The sequence below is a fragment of the Ptychodera flava genome, chromosome 6 (assembly GCF_041260155.1).
Source record: "Ptychodera flava strain L36383 chromosome 6, AS_Pfla_20210202, whole genome shotgun sequence".
Classification (NCBI taxonomy): Eukaryota; Metazoa; Hemichordata; class Enteropneusta; family Ptychoderidae; genus Ptychodera; species Ptychodera flava.
This window is the reverse complement of record NC_091933.1, coordinates 41029440-41056308: the sequence shown is the minus strand read 5'-3', so window position 1 is coordinate 41056308 and position 26869 is coordinate 41029440. Positions and strand designations below refer to the sequence as shown.

General features: G+C 40.0%; 1 protein-coding gene across 1 annotated transcript in view; it reads left to right on the top strand.

The window, feature by feature from the left end:
* The window catches only part of LOC139135808 (protein-glutamine gamma-glutamyltransferase K-like), a 35526-nt gene extending 9575 nt beyond the window's left edge, over positions 1-25951 (top strand). Inside the window, exons 4-13 of the mRNA XM_070703536.1 lie at positions 763-881; positions 1158-1262; positions 20102-20276; positions 20810-20948; positions 21259-21362; positions 22106-22360; positions 23092-23382; positions 24072-24238; positions 25151-25287; positions 25510-25951. Coding sequence (XP_070559637.1) covers positions 763-881; positions 1158-1262; positions 20102-20276; positions 20810-20948; positions 21259-21362; positions 22106-22360; positions 23092-23382; positions 24072-24238; positions 25151-25287; positions 25510-25657 — 1640 coding nt within the window. The 3' untranslated portion in view covers positions 25658-25951. The remainder of the gene's footprint in view (positions 1-762; positions 882-1157; positions 1263-20101; positions 20277-20809; positions 20949-21258; positions 21363-22105; positions 22361-23091; positions 23383-24071; positions 24239-25150; positions 25288-25509) is intronic.
* Positions 25952-26869: the final 918 nt, after the last annotated feature.

Below are 26869 nucleotides of genomic sequence, written 5' to 3'. Positions count from 1 at the left end.
GTAACTTTGGTTAAAAGCTTGTAACAGCTGTAGTCTACCAGGTCAGCAGCAAACAAAGGTGAGCTATTTTGTGACCTGATTAGGTTCGAGGAAGGAGTTCTAAAGCAATAGTTAGGTCTTGCCTAATTCCATATTTCTCTTAACAATTATGTTACTATCTTCTTAAAGAACTTGGAAGACGTTAACAAAAGCAATTTTTGGTTGTAGTATACCACTTCTTTACGGTTAATTCCCGTTTACCCGAGTTACACAGTCGTTATTTATGCCTTCAGAGACTTCTTAAAGTTTATTATGTGTATTCCACATTCTCCGATATTTTTGTTAGATTACAGTATTTTGTGTTAGAAGTGTTGGATAAATGCGAATCAAAATAATGGCTCGGATGGCAAAAATAACCTCATAGAAGTTTGATTGGAGGTTCTGTTTTGGAATCGTCTCACCATTCTTATTGTTGGGTCAATTGTGACGGGGTAAAGTCATTTTTTTCAAATGATGCTAATTCCTAAGATGGAAACAAAAGTGCAAATATATTTATGAAAGACTCAGCACCATGACGTAGCAACTAAATTGAATATGGCCACAGGAAGGAATGTCCATCTTCAAAGATGGGACAGTTAATTAGGTCGGATGTCGGGAGATTCAAACTCGCAAAAATGCTCCCCCTCCTCAAAATAGTACTACACTTGCATGCATCCTCGATGCATTATTGGTTACAGCTTAGGAAAGAAGTTGATCTGAATTCATTTCGCTATTTGTGCTTAGATGACAGTGTGTATATGGACGGTGAAGATCTGCTTGAAGAATATGTATTGAACGAGACAGGTTTCATATACGTGGGCTCCCATCTGAACCCTTGTGCAAGACCATGGAATTTCGGACAGGTAGGCTTTTTAAAATGCATTGCTACAGAAATCCCATTCTGCCTTAAAACTGATTATGATTTAAATGTAGAGCAAACCTGAGACGAACCTATGAAAAGCAACAAGAACGTTCAATAAAGTAACACCATTCCTCGTATACATGCATATAGTTACTGTATACATCCTATGCAATAAGGTATGATGTAAATGAATATACAACATTTCTATTGTAGCTTGCTTTTTCCACTGGGTTTCTTATAATCATTCAGTCTATACAAAAAGTCAATATTTTTCTAGTTCGAAGATGAAGTGCTTGAGGCATCTATACATCTCCTGGAAGCTTCTTTGGCGGTTCAAAGTCGATCAAATCCGGTGAAAGTGACCAGGCGCATTTCTGCAATGGTAGTGTATACATTTTCCTTAACTTTTTCTCATTGAATGAAATGAGTGTTGATATGCAAGGCTCGATGTACATGTTACAACTGTATTGCTGACAATATTCACTTTTTTGTTCCACTACGGTTACTTTATCAACTTCATGAAGCATATTGTAATTCTAAGTATTGTAAACACAGTCAGTTTATGTATAATGTGCATTGTTATTGTTGACGGCTGACAAATTCTCATCTTTTGCCAGCTGATTACTGGGTATTCAACATGCCTTCAGTTAACTGCAGTTGATACAGACTGGCAACTATAGCGAGGATGTCGAAAACGCTTGCGAGAAATCAGAATACATAGGCAGATAGGGAGGAAGTAAAATTTAATCAGTCTGAGAGTGAACACAGTACACGTGTCATAATGCCCATTGAACTAAGGGAAATTTATGCTTTGATAAGAGATATTTGCAAGTTACCAGAGACTGGATAGTTCATCAATTACGCCCATAGTGCAACCAGACAGCTGACCTTACTTAACCCCAACAACGAGAGCTAACACGATTAAGTTCACGACTTCAATAAAGACGTTAGGCAAGGTGTGTTCAAGACTGGCGAAGGTCAGTGCCCGAAGACGGGTGTTCTATTTCACTTTTACAAAGTCGTCGACCCTTTCAAGATAACACACGACTTTGGAGATCGAATGTATAATAATCCATCATGCAACCTGGGTAGCTCATAGAATCTTAAGTACGTCTAACATTCATCAATAGCCTGGTAAGGGTAGTAGTAAAGAAAGGGTGGTCAACTGGGATGAAGTAAGAATTTTACACCCCATTTTATTCATTTATCTACATGAAGCGAAGGAAAAATTAACCATCCATGTAACTAAAGTATAACCCTGACCATATACGAACTCACGCACGCGCAACAGTGCATTGTCCTGAACTAAGCGGGGAAATTCCCTGCTGAGCATGTTTATACACGTTCCGAAGGTGTACGGGAAATTCCGTGTGAGTCATCACCATCAAACTAGCCTATAAAGGAGCCCCGTTGTCAGTCCGGCCGGCCGGTCGCGGAGTCTAGCTGATGTGAATTTTTCCTACTGCTGACTGAGGTTGAACTCGGAGTTCCTATAGGTGCGAACTTGTTCACCCGATAGATAAAATTTTAGTAATTTCCTCTGAACTTAAAATGTGACGGAAGACCATTACTTCAAATAATATGAGACGTTTCAGATGAATGGTACTGATATCTAAAGTGTTCACTCTTTTAATCTCTACGTACAAATGTAGTTCCTAAGTCGTTCTCTATTCTATTCCCACCAACAAAACATTCAATACTCATTTCCCCTCCCCGATCTTTATCAATACTTATGATAATATCACAAGTTGTTCTGTTATCTGTTTTCATAGCATAATATCCAACCAAATCGTCAAATTCATCTCCAGTAGCTAACTTTACACATCTAATGAGAACTGTACCATGTTGAAGTATTTTCATATTATCAGTCATCTGTTGATTTACTGTCTGTAAAGTGAGAACAGCTGCCTCATCACCGACACTTTTAAGACCCAGTTTCTTTAAGTTGTGTCCCAAAATAATCTAACTGGAACTCCGCTAGCTGTATACGAGCAATAATTCTCCCCCTCGTTTATCCACCTTCTTAGTGTATTATCTGCCTTCATTATTGTATTAAGAGGACTAATTTTAAGGTGAATCGGTATACCAAGAAGTGCAATGTATGGATTCGTAGGAGTAAGCCAACTACGAAAATCTAACAATTTATATTTGTTTACATTGCTATCAAAATAAATCACATTCGGAGTTCCTGGTGGTTCAGCAACTCCACCTGCAATTTCACTATCTAATATATCTAAGATGTTACGTGGTACATTATAAGGCATGAATTTCTGACTATCCCATTCCATGTCAGAGCAAAAGGAGTAGGATCATTCGAAGCCTTTGTGGCGTCAATTACAGTTTCATCAATGTCTTTAAGTTCGGAAAATTCTACAGCATGCTCGTGGGATTGCACCGCGGCATTGGCTAAAACGAAATATTTTTCGCGGTCTTTATAACGAAGGACGTAATCCTTATTATGATTAGCAGCCATCTTAGTATTATTGTTAACTTTAACATCACTCAGATCTTCAAGCTCAAGATTTTGCATACGAATTGTACCTAGACCGAAGCCACTTGGATCAGACATACTCAGTAGGAACCTATATACAATGAAAAATTAAATAATACCTTGTAATATACAACTAACAATCATGGCTTCAGCAATAGGAATGACAGTTCTCGGTGCTGTATTAAATGCAACGGCATTCACAGGAGGAAATATTATCGGACAAAAGCTTTCTGGGAATGGTGAGGCTCTTATTGAAGAGAAAGTCCGACATGATAAAGCATTAGAAAAATTTGAACATGATCGCAACGTCTGGTCAGAAAAAAGATTACTACAGGCTGACTGGGAAAGAGAAAATCAAGCAAAGGATGCGCATGCTGCGGCAGAATTAAGAGATACAGATGCAGAAATCCTGGAAGAAGCAGAAGCGGTGCAAAGCAACTCTACGTCAAGTCCAGCGCAAGCGTTAGCGCAATTCTCAGATTATTATCAACCCAGTCCTGAGCAAAAGAAATATGAAATGATATATATTGCTGGAGGATTGGTCGTGGGATGGTTTATCTTCCGATAGGGTTACACCGGTAGGGGGCTCCTTCGGAACGCTTCGGAACGACTACAGCAATTCAATACAAAAGCTAATTGGCCAGTTATTGAAATCGATCATGTTCCCATCCTGATCTGTTATCCAGATACGCATTGAATTCATGTAATCTCCCCCTTTTCTCAATGGCATAGAAATTGCTCCGTTTTTAAAATCGTAAGTAACCTTTTCACTTATTTCTCTCGTATCCCGGATGGGAAGTATTTGTAAACAGTTCGATACTTTCCCCTGTATGTATCCTCCGGAGGCACCCGAACCAAATGAAACATAATTTCCAGTAACATCGACTACATCTGAATGAACTATATATTTAGTGACTGTTAAGAAATCCACTTTCTTCGGACTCATAGTACTTTTTATAACTGGGTTGTCCTCTGGCTTATCTGAAAAGCCAACGACGTTGGCGAAGCTACCTGTAGCATTGAAATAAACTTTAACATCTTTAGCCAAAGTTAGAAGAACGTGGTTTGTCGGCAGATGTTTTTCAAAATTAATTTTTTGCTTCAACCCGATTGCTTTGTTTAACGTATCGATATTGTAGTTACCTGGACGTATTGATTTAGTCTTCTTCGGTTGGTCACCTTCTTGATATTTTATTACATTATTCGTCGATGTTATGTTATGCCATGAATTATATAGTCCGCACTCTAGCAGTCTTATCTTCGTAAACTGCGTCGTGTCAATGCAAGGGTAAAAATTAACAGTGACTGGTTCACCTGTTTTGCTTTCAATCCAAATGATCATCGTTGTACGTTGTATGTATATATTACTAAGTATAAATGTTCGATGAATATTATTATTACGAAGTATAAGGTTCTGCAGGAATAATATTTTTCTGTTCAAGGAGATCTTTGGTTGCTACCGCGGCAGCAGTCGCACCGCCTAATTTTGCCAATCGAGTCAAATTTGGACGACTTGGATCGCCAACCTCTATTTTCAGAAATTTGCTGGAGATCATAAGATATCCCATCGCAAGTCCTGCGATTACAATACCATCGTACATTGTGTTTACAACTGTTTTAATATCCATGATTGCTGACTAGTATATAAAATAAAAAATAAAAATAAAAAATATGGGGAGTTAATCCATCTCATACAATGTAGAGGAGCTGGGTCCTCCCTCCCCCTCCCCCTCCCCCTCTCCCCTCCCCTGTCGGAACTGTTCCGGATGGAGCTGCTACGTGCTCTGTTTTTTTCGCTTTCTGTGGAGGCCGGACGGAACAGGGGTATGTCGAGCACGCCCCCAATATAGCCCTAATGCAGTCAATGAAACTCCCACAATTCCTAAAACAAGATAACATTTATTATACCAGCGTGAATTATTATCACACTGTTCTTTCATTGTAGGCGGTAGGTCTGCTACCGCATCATTCCCCTCCCCCCCTCTCCCCCCTCCATTGCTTTTAGTTTCTTCTCCCTGTTTTGCCTGTTCCATTCCGCTAGTCGCTTCCCTGAAGCAACTCTCCCTGGATGCTTCGGCGGTAACGTCACTTTCTCTATGTTGCGCTGTGTCGGAGTCGGCGGAGCCGTTTGCGGTGTGGGGGTCGTCGGTGGGGCTTCTGACGGAGTCGTTTGCTGAGTCGGCGAAGTTGAATCCATTTATTTCAGGTACTATATTAAAACCGATTTTTTAAAATTTAAATGTTTACCCGTAATTAAACCGGTGGAAATTAGAGCAATCACGGGCCCCCATGTGTACCCTATCCGTCCTGATAATCGTTTTATTTCACTGTTTAGAATAAAATCCTTTTTAAGATCAGTGGCATAGTTATCTCGATCATCGATTGGAACTACCTGACTAATTGCACGGGCTCCTAGATCTATGAAACTTTGAGTGATGGTATCACTTATAGAGAAACTGTATTTCGCTTCATAGACTTTAAAGGCTCGTGTTATGAATTCATCTTTCCACGTTTCCACTTCTCTAACTGTAAACTCCTTACCAAAAAATAACTTACTTTGACCACTTGCGATGACACAGAGTATTTTTTCACGTTTTGTCTCTATTATGGATCGATTATTGTCCGAAGGCACCGAAGGCGCCGAAGCCCCTTCGGAACCGTTCCGGTAGGGCGCTGCCATATTTGCCGCTGCCGATGACTTTATTAAATTCTCCATTGTTTGCAGTATGTTATCTATTCTTAGTAAAAAATAAAAAATTCGTTTAAACCTGAATCCGAAATAAAGTATTAACATAGTCTGGAATGTTAGTACCCCTAACGTTCCGACAGGGATTCGGGAAAATTCTCCTCCATTTAAATCTATATGTATATAGAAACACGAATAATGAGTACAGACTTATTCCCAGTTGCTTTTCAATTGAATAAGACGAGCGTACCGACAGTACAGCATGCTGATATTCCTTCCAAACCGGACGGGGGAATAAAACCTATTCTCATGGACTTAGAAATATATGTAACGCCAACAGATAAATTTACTTTTCATCCACGGGATGTGTTCAAAGATAACGTAATCACTCATCGATCAGCGAAAGAAAGTAATGTCTGGCTGGGCAGTCCAAAGATGAAATACTGGGACCAGCAACTGAATTTCGCTGTATGGTGTAGCACTACTGGTTGTGGTATATCATTCACACCATCTCTTCGATAAGAAATTTCCTCCGCAAATACGATCATTCTGCCGTTTCATGTATATTTTACAATACGTCGGATCCTTCATGAAATGGGCGTTGCACTTCCAGACGATACCCCCACCTTCAAAGCGGGCGACAATCCGTACAATCTCGTCCAATATGAACTTCTATGTACAGAATTTGGAAATATAAGTCCAACGAAGTCCGACTTTCGTTATCGAAAAGGTCAAAATAAAGGTCTTGGTTATGGTTATGAATATTACACTAATCGTGGTCCCGTTCGACAGCCAAAAGCGATATACAACGGTCATGACTTTTTCCTCTCCGCCGACGGAGGCGTTTTCTATACACATACCATTTTTGGAAAGAAAAAACATGTACTGCCCGACAAAGACAGACCACACTATTATTTCTTCCGAAATGATGGATCGGAGGGACAATACAATAGTTTCATTCCTCTGAAGGGAGACTCGGGACTAACAAAGGCCGGTCTCGCCGCCTCAATGAAAGCCTTGAAGCCTACGTATATTGCATACTCGGCGCACAAGCAAATATTCGCAGTACCATTGTGGGCGATACTGGCAGTGCAGAGCAAGTCCGAAAAGAATTCGGTGTTCTCCTCGAAGATGAAATTCGTAATACCGACAAAGTAATTAGTTATAGGCGATATCAAGACACAATAATGAATACTGGTGTCAAACTTGATATGGCAGTCTCACCCAATTTACTTCTCTTGCCGTCTGAGATGGTCATCCTTTCGGGCCCGGCAATCTCGGGTTATAATAATGAATTGCAATACGCTACAGAATCTATGTCCTTCGGGGTGAACGGTGATATAAACACGGAAGTTCGAGAAAGTGCTGTACACGAGATGGAAGGAGGAGGGGAGGGGGGAGATCCTGTGAAGTGGCAGGACGAGTCCGGAGAGTCACCACCACTCACAATGACACGACTCGGGGGCCTCCCCTCCCCTCCCCAGAACGGGCAGCATCTGCAGACCCTATTCACGAATATGGTAAAATTGGTTTGTTATCTTTAGCAATATTCATTACTATTGTAGGTACTGGAATAAAGTCACTAACTATATAGTTCATTCAGATGCTGTCGATGTGACTGGGTTTCATCTAACTCGAACCAGTAACTTAAAAGAACTAGAAGAGATTCATTAATTTACAGTATATAGATCCAGAGGAAATGTCCTATACGTAACCCCACCATTCAACATGATTATAACTGGACCGACATATTCTGGCAAAACAGAATTTATGTTGGACCTCCTCACCGGTCCGTACTTAAGGAAATTCGAATATGTGATATTCATTTGCCCAACATTCATGAATAATAAAGCGTATAATAGAAGATTCATTTTCACCGATGATAATGTGTTTATATTTCCGGTCGGACTCGATGCAGTGGATGATACATTAACCTACGTGCATAAAGAATGGGCTGGAACGAACACTTTAATAATCCTCGACGACTGCGCCTCGTCCAAAGATATGAAGAAGCGCAGTAACGTTTTAGTCCAACTTGGTTTCAGCGCAAGGCACGACGGATTATCTGTCTGGGTTCTGACTCAACAATATACTAGTATTAGTAAACCATTCAGGGAAAACATACAGATGTTAGTACTATTTTACACACCGAACAAGATAGACAACAAAACTATTATAAAAGAATATGGAATGGAGGTGTCAGAACGGGAAGCCGTGGGCCTAATCAAGCAATTGAAAAGTAGGCCATTCAGTAAACTAGTATTTCGTTTACGGAATCCGTACGACATAAAATTTATTCGTATAAATATAGCATTATGGAAGCTGAAGCCGAAGGAACTCTTAGAGAATTATATTACAACCCGAAAACTGGTTTTGGAGGTGTACAAAAATGTATGACGCAGCACGGGCCAGCGGACTACACGTTACTAAGAAAGAGGTGCAGGACTGGTTAAAAACTCAGCTAACTTATAATCTACATAAACCGGTACCTCGTTCTCATGCTACGGGCGGCCGACGCGTTTTGTAACATCGATAGACTCACAGTGGCAAGCAGACCTTGTGGAATTCCTGCAGCATTCGCAAAAGAGAATCATAACATTCGATACATGCTAACAGTAATCGATGTACTCAGTAAATATGCCTGGGCTAGGCCAATACAGTCAAAAACGGCCGATGACACTCTGAAGGCACTACAAGATGTGATTAAGAAATCTGGGAGAAGGCCCGACAAACTTCAGACAGATGAGGGGCGGGAATTTACTAATCAGAAAATGCAGGGGTGGCTCCAGGAGGTGGGAATTCACTGGTTTCACACCTACAGTGACAAAAAAGCTAGCGTCGTTGAACGTTTTAATCGGACCCTCAAGACGATGATGTGGAAATACTTTACATACAGACAGACACGTGAATGGCTTTCTATTCTACCCCACCTTCTTGAGAATTACAATAACACCGTACACGGAAGTATCAAAATGAAACCCAGGGACGTAACAGAGGAGAACGATTGGCAGGCATTTTATACACTATTCGGTCCTGAGTTGGCAGCCGGGGAGCCAACCCTGAATTCAAGCCGGGAGAACGTGTCCGAATTACAAAATACAAGACCACTTTCAAGAAAGGATATTTACCAAATTGGACAGAGGAGATTTTCGTAGTTTCAAAAGTTGTGTACGCAGCTGGCTTGGGAACGCCACCAGTTTACAAAATAAAAGATCTGAATGGAGAGGAAATACTTGGCACTTTCTACTCCGATGAACTTCAGAGCGCACCTTCAGAACGTGGTGCTGACGAGCTGTACAGAGTAGAACGAATTTTGAAGACGAAAAAAATTAGAGGAAAGAAATATTATCTGATAAAATGGAAAGGTTATCCAGAAAGTTTCAATAGTTGGGAGCCGGAGGAAAATGTTATTAGAACTTCGTAAGTTCCTGTGCTGGTACTACGTAAGTACTTCGTAAGTTCCTGTCCATGGTACTTGTCAAGTACTACGTAAGTACTAACGTAAGTATTTACGAAAGTTATTCAATAAGTACCATGGAAAAAGTCTTAATTTCTTGAAAGCCGAAAGTGTCAGTTTACCACCCCACTTCCACCCCCACCTGGCCAAGTATTTATCATGTACTGTCGTAAGTAATGTTCACTTATTGCATCTTTTTCGGCAGTATGTGGATGAGGTGGTACCCCCTCAGTTCCTCCGGAGGCACATATTAAGTTTGCAAGATCTTCAAAACGACTTCTCATGTTACCACAGTCCGTTCTTTCGAGTCCCCCTTTTCAGCTTTATCGATAAGTTCTGGTTGAAGTATAATGTACACAACTGACATGAGCCATAGACAAGTAACTTCAAAGTCCGGTGTTACAGAACCGTAGGGTTTCATAATGTCAAGTGCTCGTAGGTCAAACGAAGCATTATAAGCACACACAGATTCACAAGCGTTAAGAAGTTTGTGTAGGTTCTTTAGTGAGACTCGAGGTTGTTCTAGTTGTTCTTGACCAGGTGGGAAGTACGCTTTTTCAAGTTCCTCCTCCTTGAAACCGTCTATTAAAAATCCCTGGCTGCCGCCGCTCCATGCAATTCCAAAGTCAAAAGCTCGTGGATATTCTACTGGTCCGACTGTCTCAGTATCAATTGTTGGATTAAGTATATTCTTGAGAACGAGGGGGTAAGAGATTGATGAATTACCAAACATGGAAGCCTATAGTCGTGGCAAATTTCTAAGAAAGTCTGTTTGAACTTATTGTGAATCTCTTCTAGTTCTTCTAAGGTGGCTATTTCGTACGACCTGGCTCGAGTCAACACATTCCGCCTGCAATAATCCCAAGGCATATCTTTGAATATGATAATGAAACTGTGTAAATGGTCAAATGCTCTAGAAACAATCTTTTTTTCTTCCCACTCCGTGGAAACGCCCCGGATTCGAGAAAAAGTCAGATGTTGAATTATGGAAGAGTCACAAATAATGTAGCGTTCCGAAGGGGAACCCACTCCTCCCCCTCCCTCCTCCCAGCCTGACATTGTAAACTAAGCGTATGTTCTATAAACTGGTTCTGAAAATCGACAATCGAAACGTGGCGCCCATTATAAAAGTCGGCAATGTTGCTGGAAAAACTAGTGTCAAATTCTGGTACGTGATACGGATCCAAATTTACTGCATCGTAACTCTTACCACTTCCAGTTGGTCCATTTATGAATATGTATGACATTTTTGGGATACTATATCATAGAAAAAATTTTTTTAAAATTATTTTTTATTAAGATATATACGATAAGACAATGACAATCCTTTCTATTTCAACTGCAATAAAAATACTTGAAACCGGAGAAGAGAATATTCAAATCAGTGACGGCAAACTCATATTTGGTGAATCATTGGTAGATCCTTTCATATACGTAGACAGTGAGCTAGAAGTAGTTTTCAACATCGGACCTAAATATGGTTCGGGAGGAGATCCAGCTACATGTGATGGGGTGTGTGTCCGTTGGCAACCGAGTCTTCAAAAGTTTACTGATTTAATAATATTCCGTACCCTAGGTGAAAGTTTCGATGCAAGCACTGCTAAAAGTTATGCTGCAAGCCTGGCCGCTCACTCCAAGAATAATTCCTGCGGATTTTACAATCCATCTAAAGTGTATCAGAAGCGAGGGAGCGGGGCGCAGCCGGGCATGAGGTATTTTAAATTTCAGTTTAAAAGAGGGAGAGGGAGAGGGGCTCACGATTTCGCTACATGTATTGATATGGTTCAAGAAATTGACTGCGGTTTTAAAACAGTGAGTCCGTTACTACCAGTCCGAGAAAATCCTGCTATTGTACCTCGTAATATCCGAAAAGGTAGTAAGATAGAATTCTTAGCATTTAAACCGCGCTTAAGTAAGCGTGCTCTTTCTTTCACTGTTGAGAGATTAATATTTTGTGCTGCGCCTAATAAACCAGAAATTCAAGATGTGGAAGAACTAGTCGACTTAGAAAGATTAGGCGAGATATATAAACAAATAAATGCTGCCAAAAATATTATAGTGGATTTTGATGACCTATCATAGAATAATTATTTTTTCATTTTTAAAAATTTTTAGGATAGTATATATCATAAAGATTATTATGGCCCGTCGATTACATACAGCATTCAAGGGAGCAGTTTTACGAAAAGAATTTCCTGAAGTCAAGCGAGTCAAGGATATCGGGGAGCTGGTGGATATTGAAGGTATGGTTAAAGAAAGCCATTCGGAACGAAAGATGTACTCTGTTTATACCGAAATGGAAGTCAAATTATCGGATCCGAAAACTGGTAATACACAACCGCGTTCATTGTATGTTAAATTAAATGATACATACACAAAAGATGTAAGAGGATCGGGATCGGATGTGGGGCAACAATTAATAGATCGCTACGATCGTATGCTTGATACAATTGAAAATGTTGAGGGTTCTGGTCTCGTTCTCGAGGAGATACTTAATTTTGAAGTAATTCTAGTAGAAGTTTTACTCGGGGCTGGAACGCGTTCCGAAGGGGGGCTGGCGCAGTCCAACTTCCCGGATGGTTAAAAAATAAGCATTGTGTTAGCGATCTGGTGCTACCTTCGGGCAGCGAGAACTGTTTTCAATACGCCATCGTAGCAAGTTTTAAAGTTGGCCGACCCGAGTTTCGTGAAAAGAAATGTGGTCAGGTAAGGAGAAAATGGAATACGTACGCCCCATTTATGGCTGACTACTGTTGGGAAGGTATTCCCTTTCCTACGCCCGCCGATCTGACTGTATTCAGGCGCTTCGAGCAGCAAAATCCAGGCATCAAACTTCAAGTATTTCAGATCTACGAAAATGATCCCGCTCCCCCGTCCGACATAACTGTGTTATATAGTGCCCCTGGCGGAGCCGAAGGTGAAGCCGATAGGAATCAAATAGCAAATATCTTACTGATAGTTGGCGAAGACGGCGGCCGTTCTCACTTCGTACCAATTACTGCGGAAAATCGCCTTCGTAATTCTCGTACTAATCGAAAGAATGAGCGCAGACGGAAGTGTATTTGTATGGTTTGTAAAAGAGGTTTTAAGTCAACAGAAGAATTAGAAAAACATCAGGTATACTGTGGAACAGACACTGCCCAGCCAGATTTTCCTAAGGAAGTGTGTCAATTTGAAGGACATCGGAAGAAGGTTCCTTCTCCCTACGTCGTCTATGCAGATACTGAGGCAATTATTGAGAAGGGGACCGGCCGGCACATTCCAATTTGTCTTTCGTATGTTATGGTGGAACGGGGGTGGGGACCTTCGGAACGAGGCCCGGGCCGACCCACTGTTTATGGTAAAAGAACATTCACAGGTCTCTCCTGTGTTACAGACTTTCTAAAGGATATGAAAGAACGGGCCGAGTATTATTCTAAATCGTATTATTGGAAAATAATACCGATGAGGGATCCTTCTAATTACCGGCGCGACGGATGTGATCCAGTCTGTATTGCATGTGGAGAGCCGGCAGGATACCGAGTAGTGAAGGAGGAGGCGACCTTCTATTGCGAAGGATGCTGGCCGTCGAGAACCATTCCTATCTACTTTCACAACCTCAAGGGATATGATGGTTCTTTTATTTTGAAAGAATTACATGAAATCGTTACCGAAGGAGATGATGGGGGTTCGGACCAGAGCCTAAAATCATAGCTAAGACGAGCAATGGAGGAATTATGGGTCTCTCGAAAACATTTATTTTTCACGCTCAATTGTTGTTGCCGGAGGGAAGAGGGAGATAAAGAGACGTTTCTTTTCTATAAAGTTTATGGACAGTGCTCAGCTGATGATGGGGTCATTGGCGAAGTTGGCAAAAACTGTGCCGGAGACCCACGGGGTGGACGGCGGCCCCACTTTCGTACCCGGACATTCAAAGGGCGAAAGGTTTCTTCCCCTACGAATATTTAGACTCGTTGACAGACTGGGAGAGGGTGAGCTCCCGGAGAGGGAGGAATTTTATAGCGAATTGACGGAAGAGGGGATTTCTGAGTCTGATTACGAACATGCATTAAGAGTATGGGACGAAGTTGGATGTAAGACGATTCGTGATTATATGGAATTCTATTGTGAGACTGACGTTCTACTTCTTGCAAATATATTTGAAAATTTCCGTGACACATGTTTAGAAGCGTACAAGTTAGATCCAGCCCACTATATGTCAGCGCCTGGCTTGACATGGGATGCTATGTTACTTTACACGGGTAATAAATTTAAACTCATTCAAGATGCTGAGCAGATGAATTTCGTACAGAGGGGAATTCGAGGCGGCATCAGCCAGTGTAATATTCATTATTTACAGACAAATCATCCTGCTTACGCTGGCCCCGCCGGCGGGAATTACGATCCGGAGAAGCCGGTGACCGAAATAAAATATCTCGATGCAAACAATCTCTACGGCTGGGCAATGAGTCAGGCAATGCCTACGGGCGGACTTCATTGGATGACGATGGAAGAGTGGGAGGAATGGGAAGAAGGGGGCCGAGACGGCGGAGCGGGGGGCGGAGCCGGAGCGTGGGGACCTGGTTCCACCTTTCCACCAAGTTTTCTAGAAGTAGACTTAGAATATCCCCCCGAATTACATGAAGAACACAGCGATTTGCCATTAGCACCGCATCACTATGAATTTCCGAGGCAGGGCGGTCGACTGATTACAAGTGTGATGGATAGAGAGAGATACGTCTTACACTACAAGTTGCTGGAATTCTATCTTCGGATGGGAATGAGATTGAAAAAGATTTATCGGGTGCTTGCTTTCGATGAAGCTCCATGTCTCGCGAAATATATCGACTTTAACACTAAAATGAGGGCAAACGGGAAGACAGATTTTGAAAAGAATTTCTATAAGCTGATGAATAATGCAATGTTCGGTAAGACAATAGAAGATGTTCGAAAGTACAGAGACTTTAAATTTGTTTCGGACTGGAACGGCACGGATAGTGGACGTAAAAAGATTCAGAAGTATAATCCAAAGATGAAACATATAACTTTCATAACTTCCGAAGAGGATGGCGATTCCTGCGACAGTGCCCTACTGGAACTGAAAACGGATGAGCATAGATATGTAAAACCAGTTTTCATCGGCGCCGCAGTACTGGAACTTTCTAAGCTGCTTATGTATGAGACGCATTACAATTACTTTCGGGCCCAGTTCCCTGGAATACGATTAGCCTACATGGATACTGACAGTTTTGTTTACAGTGTACCAATACCCTCCCCGGACCCGGACGTAACTTTCAATGATATAGTCCGGGAAGATGTTGAAAAGAATGGTGAGAAGTCTATATATGATACTAGTGGGATGAGCGGACCCATGGTGGCCCCCAACTTTCCGAAGATTAATAAAAAAGTGATAGGTAAATTTAAAGATGAGTTGAATGGTGAACCTATTCTTGATTTTGTCGGCATACGCTCGAAAGTGTATGCTTTTCGAACTCCAACTTCGGAGACGAAAAAAAATAAAGGGGTGAAAGATGTTTGTGTTAGAAAACATTTAAACTTTGAAGATTATAAAGATCTATTGAAACTGGGAAGAAGCCGGAGCCGGCACAGTTTGTACAGTTGTACGGAAAAAGGCTGGAGAAATCCGTAGTGAAAAGCGTAGTAAAATTATGATGGCGCAAATGATATCAAACGTGTGCAGCTATATAATCCAGACACGGGCGAATGGTTGGCAGAAACATGGCCGATAGGACGGACGACGGGTCATGGTTACGGTTTTAAAATTGTAAAGACATTAATCTACTATTTTCAATAGAGACTAGGGCATCACTGATAACATAAATGTGGGCAAATATATTATCATTGTGAGCGTCATCGCCACCCCACGCGGTATCTTTCTTCAGTATCTCAAGTTGAATTCCGTCCTTTGTGTTCATTACTTTTAAACCATTTCCATGAAACTCAATATCTTTAAAACTACGCAGATCGATAAACAGACAGAATTTATTCTTCAAATAATCGGCCTCATCTATATCAATTTCACACCAATCTTTATCTTCAGCAAAATACCGTCGCACCTCTCGCCAAAATTGTCTTGGTATCATCTTCTGAGCGTACACTTTATTTGCAATGCCTTCGATTGATACAGACACAGATTCAATGGATGGGTTAAAGAAAAGTTCACTGTTCAGTTCTGACTGATTCTGATTTTTAGTGAAGAGTATAGCGATACCTCTAATGCTACGTCGTGGTACATTTATATTTTCATTGATAACCGTGTCCGATTCTTTGAATGGGATTGTTCTAAAATAATGTATATGCTCGTAAAGGTAACTTTTTCCACCGTTGTAATAACCAGCAGTTGACCTCGCGAGATCGAGGTCAGAAATTGTCTCGTATTCCATTTGAATGTTTTTTAATTTATAATTGGTTGTAATAAACTGATTACTGACAAGTAATTGGGGGGCGGGTGCCAACGTAATTTCCCATTCGATATGACTCCCTAACGCTGATGGATATGCAACTCCATGGCCTGTTATGAGGGGGTGAGTGAGACGAATAGCATATTTTGTTTATATGTGTCGAAAAGTAACTTATCGCCCACGACGGCGGCATCTGCATCGGTCGAACCGCTTCTTAATTTTCTTAGATTTTCGTTCTGAATTCCATACAGTGTCATGTTCGTTCTCTCCTTTTTATGTTTGAAGAGATCGCGATAACATTCAATAAGGTTATATTTATTCAAATCGAAAAGTGTCTGGCCCTCAAATGTGAGTTTCATACGCTCCACCAAATTTTTTGCAACATTTTGTACTACACGGGTAGTTCCACCTCCCATTACTTCGAGATCAAAAACCAGGTCGAAAGTATCTGGAACTAAGAGTACTCCGCTTTCTAACTTTGGACATCGTATGATAAGTGTCTGGCCTGGATCTGCCTCACTTGGATTATGAGCAATCACGTGATGAGTTCTTTCTGACTTCGTTCCATTCGGTATTCGGTTGGTGAAAGTCGGTGATAATGTTCTATCGTACCCCATTTTTCGTGTAATGTATATAGTAGAAGAAAAAAAAGAAAATTAATCACATCTTAAGTTTCACTTCGTGTATATAATGACTTAGAAGAAAAAATCACATCTTTACATAAATATTTCCGTCTGCTTGAAAGATAAATCGATTACCTGTGTCGCGAATCAATCGAAGAACCCAATATTCTTGGAGATGTTGGACTTCCATTTCATCATTGTCAATCTCCTGAAAGACGTTTATGAATTCTAGTCGCTTAAAGAAGTTAGTCTTTTGACATTCTTTAATGAAAGCTAAAATGTTATGATACAGATTATCATCTTTGAGTCGGACACCTGGATTTGCTCGAAGGATATGTCGATTTACCCGCCGAAGTTTGCACCATTCCAATTCGACAGAGAAACCAAACAGGTCTTTATTTTTAGAAAGAAACTTTGCAATATTCTTTTCACCAAACATGCCGATTCCGTAGGGGGTGATATATTAATACATAATTTTATTTATAATGACTAATGTTAAACCAGTTAAAAATATCCATAGCTGTTCTCCAACAAATCCAACCACCGATCCTGCTGTTTTTAATAGAAAACTGACGAGGGAACCGATTAAACCTGGTATTGCAGCAGCACTTTTTGCGGCCAATGTTTTTAACCATTCGCCAAATTGCTTTACAATTTCTTTCGCTTTTGTATATACTTTGGGCGGACCTGAACCAGACCCGCCAGTTCCTGCTCCCGCTCCTCCTCCTCTAGTCACAGCCAGGGCAATTGTTGATATTGTCATTCCAAGGGCAGTCAGTATTGCAGCGATTGTTATACCATTTCGTTTAAATAATTCTGTCAGCTTCAGCCTGAGTGACAATTCTGGATCGGAAATTACATCACGAAGAGACCTAGTCGACGCCAGTCTTTCACGTGCCCCACTGATCATATCATGTTGTACTTCAATTCGATTATTAATTTTAGCTAGTCTTGTTCTGAGTTCAGGTGTAAGTTCTGTCTGTTCTGACATAATTTTATCTCTTTCACTGTAAAGCTCATTAAGACGCATATTTGCCATCTTTAATTCATCAACAAAAGCTCTATATTCAGGGTTTAGATTGTTCCATTGTTCGATTTTATTTTCAAAAGCTTGTATTTTATCTGCATTACCAGAAGCATCTTGCCGTAACTCTGTCAGTTCATCTTTGTATACACCCATGTCTTCTGGCGTCATCTTCTCAGCCGGTATTTTATCATCTATCACATCTTCAGAATGCGATGTATGACTCACATTTTCGGGCTCTGCGCTGAGTGATATTCGACTCCACTCCAATTGTATACTTTATTTACGAATTCAGAACCTCCTGCTTCTTTTTTAATGTGGATTTCTCTAAAAATCTACTTCCTTTATCTGTTGTAACTCTGATTTTTTTATAATACAGATCACCACCTTTAATCTCGCATTTAAAATCAATTCGGTTCGTGCATACGGATTAGTAATCCTATATTTGTTTAAGAGTCCTTCAGCCATATTTTTTGTAAGTTCTCTTCTCTGTTTAATTAAAATATCCGACTGTGGGCTATCCACTGAAGGATCTGGGTTTGCAAAAGTATCATCGGTAAAAGATGTTTCAGCAGTAACATCGTCATCATTAAAATATGATTCATCGAAATCCTGGAGTGGTATATCTTCTCCTCCTTCTGCCATATTGTATTTCTATATTACTACAATTATTTTTTATCCCCCCTTACATATACAGTAAAAAAATGCACATCTCAGTTGTTGAAAGCGTTGAACAATTGGCTGATTACATAGAAAGAACAAGTGCTGCATATCGACGAAGTTACAAATTGATGGGTCGAATTGATATGGCTCTCAATATTACTAAGGGAATTCTTGTAAGCTCTGCTGTAATAGCAGCAATTCCAACAGTTCCGGTACTGTTAGCCTTAACTCCTATACCTGGCGTCGTTATTGATGTAATACAAGGAAAAACGGGTGTAGCAAAGAGACGAGAGAAATATAAACATTATTATGTGCAATATAAACAGCTGCTCACACAAATACAAGAAAAAGGTGCAACCCTTCGGAACGAGGAGGCTCCGGGGTCAGAACTTATTCAGAACATATTTCATCAGGCGCTAGAAATACAAAAACAAGAAGGATTTAGTCCGCCGCTGGAGCGATATCTACGATATTATGGATTGAATGGATATGAAAGTTAGTTAACATCAGCTAGACTCCGCGACCGGCCGGCCGGACTGACAACGGGGCTCCTTTATATAGGCTAGTTTGATGGTGATGACTCACACGGAATTTCCCGTACACCTTCGGAACGTGTATAAACATGCTCAGCAGGGAATTTCCCGCTTAGTTCAGGACAATGCACTGTTGCGCGTGCGTGAGTTCGTATATAGGTCAGGGTCATACTTTAGTTACATGGATGGTTAATTTTTCCTTCGCTTCATGTAGATAAATGAATAAAATGGGGTGTAAAATTCTTACTTCATCCCAGTTGACCACCCTTTCTTTACTACTAAGGGTTATCTAAAGATTGAAAGTCTTTTGAAAAGTCACGAGTGAGTGAGATTCAGATGATACTCTGACAGATGGCATGTCTGTTTTTGCAAGTGAGCCAACCTATTGAGTTCCTCCCATATGTTATTTGGTACAGAGTAGACATTGTTACATGAGGCATTTGAAGGGTTACGTGGAAGTGGATTGACGCACGTACTGGCCCTCATACCGTAGTTCGCAATGTGAACCATTGTTACGTTGCTGCTGGTTAGCGCTTAGCCCTACATGTATGTAGTGAGTGTTCGACTCTTGGTTACACGGTTAGTTACACCGCCTTGAGTCAGAGTAGTTGGGGCGCAAAAAGTAGCAGGACACTCCAGACATACACATAGAGCGAGTAAAGTGCTCGTTTTAGCCGTGGATAGGTTTGAAATTTTTACAAAGTGAAAGCATATTATTTAATAACTGTAGATTCCTAGCATCATAACTTCATCAGATAATATCATTAATGCTCACTAGTATGATTATGTATGCAATTCGGATATGAGACATCTGTTGTCCATTGGCAAATTGATTCGAGATCGGGATTGGATCTGATTGTTGCGTACATGGATTTCATCACCTCAAAATGTCAAGGGTCAGAACTGACACATGTGATAAAAATCCGTATGGATTAATGCGAAAGTCTGTACTACAACTCTAGATTATAGCTACTCCGTCGCTTGCTAATTCCCAGTGATAGAAAATACAGTTACCAAGATAGGGCTGTATCCTTCCTCACTGTAGACGTTTGAGTATAGCAAATTCGTAAAAAAAACACAAATGCAGTCGTCTTTATCACTCCCGGTATACGCGGTAGGACATCAGTTCAATATGATACGGTCACTACGGAATCTAAATAACCATTATGTATTATGTTAATAAGTTACAGCTATTCTACATAGCAATGAATATAATATCCATAGAGACACTCGGACCATCTGTTTTGGGACTGTGCACAAGTTAATAGGGGTTTTTGAAAAGAGTCCTAGAATTCAAAATTTTGTTTGCATGAATCTATGGTATTTTGGTTTATCTTACGCAGGTAAATAGTCAAGATGACGATGGCGTTCTGACCGGTAACTGGTCTGGTGATTACACCGGTGGAACCAAGCCAACCACGTGGGTTGGGAGTGTGGCCATACTCAGAGAGTATGTCAAGTCGAAAACACCTATCTGCTATGGCCAGTGTTGGGTTTTCTCTGGCGTTACAACGTCAGGTATTGTAATGCGATATTTCTTTCTCTTCATGCACGTGCAATAATCAGGCTACCAGTCTTACTTTGCACCGATTCTGCCGCGCAAGACTTCCCTCGACATCAAATTCATGTTTTTTTAATGTCACAGTGATAAGCAATTGGTCCGACCGTTGGCGTAGATGGGCCATGTTGGCGTAGATGGGCCATGCATCTCTCCCGTAAAACTATTTCCAGTACACACAGTCTACACTGGAAAGCAACAGCAAAGAAAAAATACTTTATTTTTGCGGGTCAAGGGTTTACACATCCAGCGTTGCCTACACTGCCCTTTTTGTCCAGTACGTTACCCTTGTTAATGCAAATACGATGCTCATATATACCAGCAAAACGTAAAAACAACATCACTCACAATGTCAAAAATGCTGCAAATAGATAGTATCATCAGGAAGGTCGTGCAAAATTGGTGTAAACAAATAGCAACCATGAGGCAACTTCAAACCAATAAACCGACTGACCCATGTAATTAATAAATCTTGAATTTCTGTACAAATTAGTTCTGAGGTGCCTTGGTATACCAGCCCGCAGCGTGACAAACTTTGCTTCGGCTCACGACACAGACTGCAGTATGACCATCGATACATATTGGGATTCCAATCAGGATCCGCTGTGTGACTGGAACTCGGACTCCATTTGGTATGTATCAGAAATAGTTAATGAACTCGAAGTCTTATCCCTTTGATGTAAAACTACTCGCATAATTATTTTTACCGTGCCCTTAATTTACGAATTTGTGTCTGTGTACATCTATCATTCACCGACATATCTAATGGTTCGATCAACCCCTACGTTGGCACACATATTTTTGGTCCACACATGTGATAATATGAAAAAAATCTTTGTTGAACAGTAACATTCAGGAGTAGTGCACATGGAATACTATGAAAAAATATTACGTCGATGATTTTAACAGATGATAAACACCAAACTCTTGTGACTCTTTCAGGAATTTCCACGTTTGGAATGAGTGTTGGATGGCTAGGTCTGACCTGCCAGTGGGATACGGTGGTTGGCAGGTAATTGACGGAACACCGCAAGAAACAAGTGAAGGTAGAGTTTCTTTGGAAGTCGATATATAAAGATCGCCATCGAATATTATCCTGCGTATTGATTTCAGTTTATAAAATGCTGTGACCGGTCGCCATGGTCCGGTTGTATGCTGGATGTAGAGTCACCTGGCAAAGCGATGCATGCTATCAAACATGCAATCAGTTGATAACATAAGAAATATTTCCCAGTTCTAGATTTTTAATCATCGAGGGCCATCATAGAGTAAGTTTCCTGTCATGAGATAAATAATAACTTGTGATATCTACTCGCAACGCGCTTTGTTCTGAAGAAAATTGTCAAGATTGTATAATCGGTTAACACAATTGGAACTAATTTACGATAATTGGATGTGAAGTAAGGTAGTTTTAATCTACAGATGTAAGCTCATCTGCTTTTCTTTTTACATCTAAGTTATACACTTGTTTTTATGAGTAATTTGGAATATTGGAAAATGTAGCTATAGGGCCCCTAACTTTTTTGAGAAATTTGAAAAATATGAAGATCCAATTATCCCACACTAGTTCCAGTCGTATTGGTTTTGAGTACTGCTGCTGCTGAACTCCGTTTAATTTTTTTTAATTGTTATCTGAAACTTTGTTGATACTGTCGAACCTGGGCATGAGTTATTCTGCCGATGCATATAGTATTTGAGAATGGTTGTTTACAGATGAAAATTTTGATCTGAGATTATTGGAAGCACATCAATACTGATTGTTGTTTCTCTCTTTGTGTTCTTTTGCCAGGTGTATATCAGACAGGTCCAGCATCATTGACAGCGATCAGAACTGGACACGTCTATTACAACTATGACACGGAATTTGCTTTTGCTGAAGTAAACGCTGACAAGGTGCACTGGCTTGCTGATGTCGTTGACGGTGAGATCACGTCCAAAAGAAGGGTGCACGTGGAGACCTGCCGTGTCGGAAAAGTGATTCTTACGAAAGCAGTCGGTGAAGACAAACCAGAAAACATCACAAAACTCTACAAGTTTCAAGAAGGCGAGTACGACTACATTATATACCCATGGAGGTAGCAGAGATTACCATACCCTGTCACTCCCACTTTAATTGGTTTAGCTGAACCACGTGACTGACCACATATACACACTAATGGTTTGTTTACATGCCCGTGAATAACAACTCACAGTATCGTAAACATCGAAACTTTACTGTTAAAACGTACATGTGATTTGTACTCAGATCATATTCAATCACAGAATAAAATGACGCACTTGTGGGCCAAGTTTAGACACTTTTATCTTAAAAATCTCCGGATTTGCAAAAATTTTACAGCGCGTGTGACAGTGAGTCACATATATTGCAATACACTTTTCAGTGAATAGAACATTTGTGTAATACAAGTTCTGGCGCTCCGCTGTCTTTCGCGTGAGAAATTTTGGTAAATTTTGACGTTTTCTTGGGTTCTTTGATAATATAGTGGAAATCCAGGTTCCATCCTGATGCTGATGCGGGCGAGAGGAAAACCAAGCAAGGCAATGATGATGATGTTGATTAATGACTTTTGAGCAAGAAAATGTAATCCGTTGAGAAAAATATCATGTTCTAGTCAGTTGTAAGAAGGCAAAACAGATCCCCAATACAGTTCCTTTCATCTGTTACACATGCTTCCACAAATAGATATATTTCTCAGATATTCAGTATTTCATACAAACAATATATGTATTCCAGGTACAGAGACGTCACTGTCTTCATCAATGTTTGTATTTCAGGGTCTACTGAAGAGCGCCTCGCTGTGCAGCTTGCTTGTAGCCATGGCAGCAAACCCGAAACGTATATCGCGGACAAAGCTGATTATTCCATCAAGTACCAAGTGGTGGTGAAAGAAGGCATCAAGATCGGCGACGACTTTGACGTTTCAATCCAACTGACGAATGAGGGTGTCAGCAAGTGCACCATCAGTCACCTGCACGTCTCTTGCTGTGTATGTCACTACACGGGCGTTGTCGTTAAACGTTGTCAGCAAGCTAAGTTCAAGAATATAGCCGTAGAGCCTGATAAATGTGAGTGTTATCGGAACAGGAGGGGAACAAATATACAAGTACACATACATGAAGACACCAATCCATGATGCATGCTCGAGTGCGTGCATGCTCGTACGCACATACATACATACATACATACATACATACATACATACATACATACATACATACATACATACATACATACATACATGCATGCATGCATGCATGCATGCATAACTACCTACCTACTTATCCACATACATACATACTTGTACTTTATGATCAAGATCCCAACTGGGATACGATTTCAATAAAGGCTTACTTTACGTTACTTTACTTTTACATACACATGTCTACATATGTTTCGTACTGATCGTCATGCAGTACATTGTCTTGATTTCTTGCTAAGATTACTGTTATCAAATTAGTGACGCGAAGAAAACGGTTGTCATATGTATCATTCAGATTATGCCTAAGGTACGCAGGTGCCGGGCCTTTCTCTGAACATATTTCATTTCCTTTCGCTATAAGGGATAAATCATTATTATTTAAACATGAATTAAACTCGCATTGGTGATTGATTGTCAGGATTTGTATGTTGATTCATGGATGCGATGGACTTCAGATTCTCGTTAAAAGCACAGCCTGTGTGTTGGCAGCCATAAAATCTTCTTTACCATTACGAAATTCCTTTGACTTTACACACTCTTCCTTGGTTTTCGCAGCAACCGAGCACAGCCTTCGGGTTCGTTGCATGGACTACTCCGATCTATTGGGAGAACATGCGACCATGAAAATCTACGTGATTGGCCAAATCGAAGGAACCAATGAGATGTTTGCGGAGCAAGAGGACTTCTCCCTGATACCACCTACTCTGGATATCAAGATGCAGGTAATGCTTATAACGTGAGGGCGTTTTTTCATGCAGATCTTACATGTACAGTACATGGAAGGATATTAGATTGATGTTTATTAAGGTTGTTGATAACATTAATTTTCTTGAGCAAGGCTTGAAAATGGTTTATCGTGTACGATGTCTCCAACTTCACTCGCATGTCTGCTCGCATTTCTTGCTCAGTACGATGCATATGGCTCCAAGTGGACGTCGTGGGTATCAGTGAAAAGTAGAACATTGATCAATAGCGGTCCCTTTCGAATTACAAAATATTACACATTCGACCTTTTATGGTGGTAAATTCCCTGCAGAAAACCACATAGGATGAGTTAACGCTGCGCAAAAGAGTTCGCAAAATCATAAACACACAAGCTTATTGTCAAAGTGCTGCAATAATCCGCCAATAACCACGATAAGTTCAACCCCGTGAATGATTGACTCGCATGCGCATACAAACCAGTACGATTAACAATTAGCTAACATATCTGGTGTTTATAACTTAAACTTTCTTAATTCAAAGTAGGACTTCAAGCTGAAAATCACACTTTTATACACGGTAGATGTAGAGAGGAGGTTGTCGTGCTTATTATAAATTAGTGCGAAATCTAAGACACCTGAAAACTAACGGACTGCGTGAACTATCAGAGGAATATTTTTGATGAGATTATATGGAGTGTAAAGTGTTTCATCTGAAAGCAAGTGTTGTTTCGAATTGTAAGTGAGATAGTTCTACACACAGAACAAGTATATCACGTCAAGAAATATGCTATTCATGGCAACTGTGAAAACCTGTTGTTGAATACATAATAATTGGAGTGAGATTGGTCGGTGTCTACTTTTCACTAGCGTATCAGTGATTCATCTGACGTCATAAACGTTTCACCTGTTCTAAACATTTTCTCAATGAAGGGCACAGCCAGACCAAAAATTGGACAGGAGGTTTCTTTATCGATCGATTTCACCAACCCATTGGACAAACCTCTAACTGATGTCAGAATCACCCTCGAAGGACCAGGAATACAAAAGACTAAAGTTATACCACAGAGGTAAGTGAAGCAGTGTATCCTATGAAGGACCATGGAGGCAGTGGCGAAGACTTGGGAATGTGTGAAATTTGGTAATATTGAACGTGTGCAAGTTTAGTGTAGTCTTTGTGGAGTCCATTTTTCTCAGTTTTTCTTAAAGATGGAATGACATCGAAGTCTTGTTTTGTGGTTAAAGAGTGCATTTCAAATTTACAGTTCAAAACTCTTTCATTGATTTGGCAGAAATATTAACCCGAGGAAAACGACCAGCACCTGTGTTGCCCTCACACCGATGAAGAACGGCAAGAGAAGAGTCATGGCGACGTTGCATTGTAAGGAGCTAATCGGAATAACAGGCTTTGCCACAGTGGACGTCTCTCCTGATGTTTAATATTTTTAGGAGGCAGTTTTCTCATACGTTTTTTTAACCAACACTGTCACGCAATCCACTGACACAGAAACAGTAAACCGCTGTTGTGCCTTCGGAATTTTTATGTTGTTTCCAACTACTTTTCATCCACTAATATACAGACCACGATATATCCTGGAACTAAACGAAAATTTACCAGTTAATTGGAGTACACCAATGCCAGTTATGTTTAGAGTGAATGAATGAATGAATGAATAAATAAATGAAGGAAGGAATAAATCAATTAATAAATTAATAAATAATGAATAAATCTCTAAGTAATCTAAAGCTCACAAGATTTTTGACAAATCAGACCAGCATTTTCAGAGAAGCAGTCAAATGATCACGGACAACAGACGGACGGAAGACAGACGACGGACAATCAGCCTATCTCATAAGCTTTACGTCGCTAATAAACATATATATATATATATATATATATATATATATATATATATATATATATATATATATATATATATATATATATATATATATATATATATATATATATATATATATATATATATATATATATATATATATATATATATATATATGAGGTAACCAAAAATGTAATAGCTTCAAAATGATTTACACATAAGGGGCCATTGAAAAGAATCCTGCAGAAATTCATAATTGGTTGTGATTATGGACTCATTGATAGGAAAATTGCTAGAACCCATCGCCAGTGTTTATAGAGTTCTTGTTATAAGGGATAATTTAGTCAAAAATTATTTGTCTTTTTTGTTGACAAGGACCACATCTTCTACAGTGTAATTTTACAACAATCAAAGTTATATGAAATATATTGACCACAAGTATAATACGGTCGATGGTATAATTAATATAGAAGAATTAGGATTACATCCAAAATATATATTGAAGTAGTTTAGCTGATAAGAAAGGCGCCAAAGATAATATCTTTTAGAAACCATACCATTTGCCGTTGAGCAGTGTAACTTAGTTTGAATAAAGAGTATAACAAGAATCGGCTACAGTGTCATCATTCCACTACCTAATTTCAGCTATTCAATGTGTTCTCTTCTTCTTCGAAATTGCAACACAGTTCTTCAGTTTTAAACCGAATATACCGTTGATGGGAATCATTCAGGTAATAGCAGGCTTCGGCTTGTCAATAGCAGTACTTTTCATCACCGCCATTGTGCAAGTCCGTGCATCGATCCTTTCCAT